This window comes from Myotis brandtii, unplaced genomic scaffold (assembly GCF_000412655.1).
Source record: "Myotis brandtii unplaced genomic scaffold, ASM41265v1 scaffold406, whole genome shotgun sequence".
NCBI classification, from domain to species: Eukaryota; Metazoa; Chordata; class Mammalia; order Chiroptera; family Vespertilionidae; genus Myotis; species Myotis brandtii.
This window is the reverse complement of record NW_005365599.1, coordinates 1,739,724-1,745,032: the sequence shown is the minus strand read 5'-3', so window position 1 is coordinate 1,745,032 and position 5,309 is coordinate 1,739,724. Positions and strand designations below refer to the sequence as shown.

At 38.1% G+C, this 5,309-nt stretch overlaps 1 protein-coding gene across 1 annotated transcript in view; it reads right to left on the bottom strand.

Annotated features, from left to right (window-relative positions):
• SLC9C1 (solute carrier family 9, subfamily C (Na+-transporting carboxylic acid decarboxylase), member 1) overlaps positions 1–5,309 on the bottom strand; it is a 101,142-nt gene that overhangs the window by 64,212 nt on the left and 31,621 nt on the right. Inside the window, exon 9 of the mRNA XM_005873327.2 lies at positions 4,013–4,112. Within this exon, the coding sequence (XP_005873389.1) occupies positions 4,013–4,112 (100 nt within the window). The remainder of the gene's footprint in view (positions 1–4,012; positions 4,113–5,309) is intronic.

Sequence of the window (5,309 nt, the reverse complement as noted above, 5' to 3'; positions counted from 1 at the left end):
CCCCCAACTGCCCCTCCCTGCTGGCCTGCTTGCCCCAACTGCCCCCCCCCACTGGCCTGCTCACCCCAACTGCCTTCCCCTCCTGGCCTGATCGCCCCTAACCACCTCTGCCTCGGCCTTGCCACCATGGCTTTGTCTGGAAGGTCTCCCAGAAGGTTTCCTGGTCTAATTAGCATATTACCCTTTTATTAGTATAGATTTTTCTATGATGAATTTAGGCTTATTATTCTACTAGAAGCCCGTTGCATGAAGATTCGCGCAATAGGCCTTCCTTCCCCTGGCTGCTGGCACCGGTTTTCCTCCGGCACCCAGGACCCAGGCCTTTGGTCCGGCAGCAGCAGAGAAGCCAAGCCTCTTCAGTCTTCAGTCTTCAGTCTTCACTCCGGCCAGAGCCTTCAGTCTTTGCTCCACGCCTGTGTATGCAAATTAACTGCCATATTTGTTGGGTTAATTTGCATAGTTGCTCTGATTGGCTGGTTGGTGTAGTGGAGTGATACCAATTTGCATGTTTCTCTTTTATTAGTGTAGATACAGAGAGCTATCATCTCTTTCTTGTATACGTGTGGCCATATTTTAAATTCCATTACCTTCTGGATTTAAATATTGCATCCAACATTAACTTGGAGGAAAACACACTAAGATATATTTTATGACAATTGTGTTTTGACTTCCCTATCAAAAACAAATCCAATTGTTGCACCATAAACATAGTCACTCCCCAAAAGAGTTTCTCAAAGCATTATATCCACCTACCCATACATTTAAGGCAATCACTTGTAAACATTGAGTAGGATAATTCAGTCAAGGAAGTGGTAGATATGAATCAGTCATACTTTACTACTCATTTAATGATTACATAATTTAAAAATTAACCTTAATATTGTAGAAAAATGTCATCAAATACCAAAGATTAGTCTTGTTAATTAACATAAAATGTAATAAAATCAATGAAGCTATAAATATTGAGAAGCTGTCAAGACCTTTTATGTGTGGTAGAAGTTAATGAGAGGAACATGATGTGTGTGTGTGTGTGTGTGTGTGTGTGTGTGTGTGTGTGTGTGTGCAGTAAGTCAGACACATACAAAAAAGAGCTTTTAAATATTTTTTTAAAGTCCCTTTCTTTCATTTGGGGATCGTGCGTTATGCTAATAAATCTAGATCTTTTATGGTAGCAAAGGGTCACATTTTTATCTGTATGTAACTTTTATCTGGAGAGAGATTTGTTTATTTAAAAATATTTTTATTGATTTCAGAGAGGAAGGGAGAGGGAGAGATATATAGAAACATCAATGATGAGGAACTTTGATCAGCTGCCTCCTGTACACCACCCCTGGGGATCAAACTCACAACCCGGGCATGTGCCTTGACTGGGAATCAAATCATAACCTCCTGGTTCATAGGTCAACGGTCAATCACTGAGCCACACTGGTCGGGCTGGAGAGAGGTTTTAAAAATTAGAAGTGCTATGCTCTCACCCTCATAGGTTTTGACTCTATAAATCTAGGCATCTGTATTATTTTTATTGCCCAACATTGCACAGCCACTAGCTTAGAAGAATGATAAGAACTTATGGACTGGATATTTTAGGGACATCAATTTGCTTAGAATAAAAGATTATACTTGATGGTAAGGAAGTAGCTCCTACTTGGAGAACTTCTTTCTAACAAAGTGATGTATTAACAGAAGCATGAACGAAATGAGGCAGCTACTTCTGCCCCTATGTAGGGGGAGTATGCAATATGCACATTCCAAGAGCAGGCACACAAGGACACAAACCTGGATAGTAACATATTTGGCATGTTTGAGAAACAGCAAAGTGATCAGTGTGGCTAGAACAGGGTGGGTGAGGGTGAGAGTGGTAAAATAATCATAGATTTAATGAAGGGACATATCATAGGACTTTGTTTGCCATTAAAATAACTTTGACTTATAGCCAAATGAGATGAGAAATTAGATTATTTTAAACAAAAGAAATGATCTGAGAAAGGGGTAAGTGAGGTGGGTAAGAATCAGTAAAAGATAACGAAATTAATGCATTATAGTCGCAGCATGTTTGCAGAATTGTTAGAATTGTGGTACTGGGGGCGAACACTGAAAAGATAGGAGATGGTGTGCCTCTACTCTAAAAGAGTAGTATGCACCTGCTGTAGATTATTATAGTATGTAATAGGATTTAACATTATCATCTTAGGTTTCAACTCTTTTGGAGAGTAGAAAATTAGTACATATCATATTTTAGATACTAAGATTCTTGAAATTGAGATTATGAAGTGGTTATTTGTATGACCATATAAGTGGGTGGCTGAAGCAGGGTGTGGTGGACATGCTCTTAGGTGGAGAGAGGTTCAAGAACTGAAAGGTGAGGAGTAAAGGATCAATCGTGTGTATACTGACTGACATCACTAGGAATGGTGATGAGTAATGGAGAGAAGTCACAGTGAGTGCGGAGGAGGGAGAATCTTCTCCGGGCTCTAGGGGTAACTACAACCAAGAAGGTGGCAGATGGTATAATCTGATGTCATGAGCTTCAAAATTAAGTTGCACTAGGGAAGAAAGAGAAACCATTATATAGAAATGACTGAGGTACAGAGTCTACCTCAACGCTAGGCTCAATAGTACCAGGGAAGCAGGTGAGAAAGATACCATGACTTTTAAGGAATGCAAAGGAACTAATGCCTTCAGGGAAGATCCAGCTTTCTCTTTCATTTAGAGCAGTGGTTCCCAAACTTATTTGGCCTACCGCCCCCTTTCCAGAAAAAATATTACTCAGCCCCTGGAAATTAATTTTTTTAAAATTTTAAAAGCAGTTATCGCCCCCAAATGCACCTGTGGCCATCACCGCCCCCCTGGATCGCTGCAGCGCCTACCAGGGGGCGGTAGCGCCCACTTTGGGAATCACTGATTTAGAGCAAGAAGGTGAAGGGAGCCTTCATAATCACTTCCCATAGATACAGTTGAATATTAGTGTAACATTTTGAATTATTCCTACAACTATGGCCCAATTAATTATGCCTAGCTGCTAGTACAACCAGCTTTCGTTGTAATTGATAAAAAAAATTTAGTGAAGTGCTCCAAAATCTTATAAGATCCTATACTTTTAAGCTTCTGACTTCTAAATTTATTCTATCTTCTATAATATTCTTCCAAACTCTAAAACTCATCATGTTCAGGGCTTCCTTTAACACATATGTTGCCATTGTGTTTTGTGGGTCCTCTGTACTGGAGCCTTGCAGAATGCACCCTTATTTGAGGCCGACACAGATTCCATACATCCTCAGGTGGGTGCCCTTGAGCACATTGGTATATTTCTACTAAAGTTAAGTCTTGCTTTTAGTTTGCCATACTTTCTTTTTTTATAACAAGACTTACTTTTAGTTTGGTCATACTTTCTTTTATGAAACCGTTAACCCTCTTCAAATGCCCTAGCTTGACCTTTTAATTTGCTGTGTGTGGCATCTCTTTATGGTCTTTAAAAATTATGGTCTTTAAAATATTGGTCTTTCACTCTAGTGTCAGTGTCATGCTGAGCCCCACTGGAGCCTGAGGCAAAAGGAACTATCAGTAATATTGATCTTATCTTTATTTAATATTTTAATATTTTCATCATTGATTTTTTTTGCATTAGTTTGCCCCAAAATATTGCATTAAACACATTATTTATGTTGATTATTGAGGTTTTTTGGCACCCTCTAAAATTGTGTGCCTGAAATGAGTGTCTCCCTTGCCTTCCCTTATTCCTAACCTTGTCTAGTGGTTTAGATTGAAAATTACTGAGTATATGGTAAAGGAATTCATGAGGGAATAGAGCCAACATGAACTTAAGGTGAACTTAAAAGTTTTGCCTAAAGTTAAAAGAGTAGAAGACACAGGCAACAGAGTCTATAGGAAATGTTTTCAGTTGGGTAGTTCCGATCAGTATCTTACTTTGACCATGTAGTTGCAGGTGCAGTTATTATTACAATATTATGGCTTCTAATGTATGAAACAAAATGAAAATATGCTGGCCACTCACTCAAGTAGTAGTGACTCAACTCCTGGTTTAAGACTTGTAGAATTTAAGAAAAGTCCCATAATGGCCAGTGTAAAGACTCCAGACATTCCAACTAGCTCACCTATTTTTGAAAATAAATAAAAATAAAGTATTAATTTTATCAGGCATGAAAATAACTTGATAGTACAGTGACTATACAGAGAGGCTATCAGACATGGTTTCAATTGCATAATACTAAAAATTGCTACCACCACCCATCATCCTTCTTCCTCCTCAGATGCACACCCAATTGTGTAGTAAAGTCTATACTAGACGTCCTACACTGTTTTGGCTTCATATCATAGGCAACAACGTGGAGCTCACAAACTCTTCTTGGGCCTTAGTGAAGTTAGAGCATCAGCTACGCTACAGGTCTAATTTTTTCAGAGGAGCTCTGATGAATGAAAGGGAAGTGAGCTGATAATTTCTTTATATACTAGCCTACTTCATATGCTTTCTTTTTGGGAGACAGTAGGAAATAGAAATGGTTTGATTTGGTGACAGGTCTAAGGGAGTTGGGTCAGTAGAAACCCAATATGAATCTACTTCCCCAGTTTAATTTTGTTTTGGTGCATTTACAATGGGAGACTAAAAAGCCTAAAGTACTGTAGCATATTCTAAAAATAGCTCTAGTAGAGTTATATCTCTCTCCAGCTTATGACAGTAGTATATTATCACTGTAAAGAATTCAAATAATATGGCACACTATAAATTATATTTTTTAAAAACAGAACACCTGAATTCCACTGCCACAACTCTAGTTATTATTCTAAAGTATTTTAAACTGGGATTTCTATTAGTGACAAGGCTATATTTGCCTAGAAGAAATAATTTGATAAACTAATTGAGACTATAGGATGAGACCCAAAGGGCAGCTTTAAGAATTAAAGGATGCTTAATGAATTTTTTATCCTGGAGACAAGTGGTAAAAATTAAGCAGGAAACATGGAAAAGTTAGAAAATAAAGGTAGCTATTAGATTTCATTGAACTGTGAACTACATAATGTAACTTACCCTGTGAACTCTCCTTGTCCTCATCTTCAGTAAAGTTTACTATAAACCAGAAACTGTGGCATATTTAAGAAGATGTAGCAGAGATCATAAGAAAGATCACTCCAGAAATTTTTAGAAACCATAAGAAGATCTCTGGATTTTTTTTACAAGCTATAGAATTAGGTATTTCATGTAATTGGATCAAGATCTTGGAGAAGAATGGAGTACCCAGTGAACATTCATGGTGACATACATTCATTCTCTCTCTCTCTCTCTCTCTCTCTCT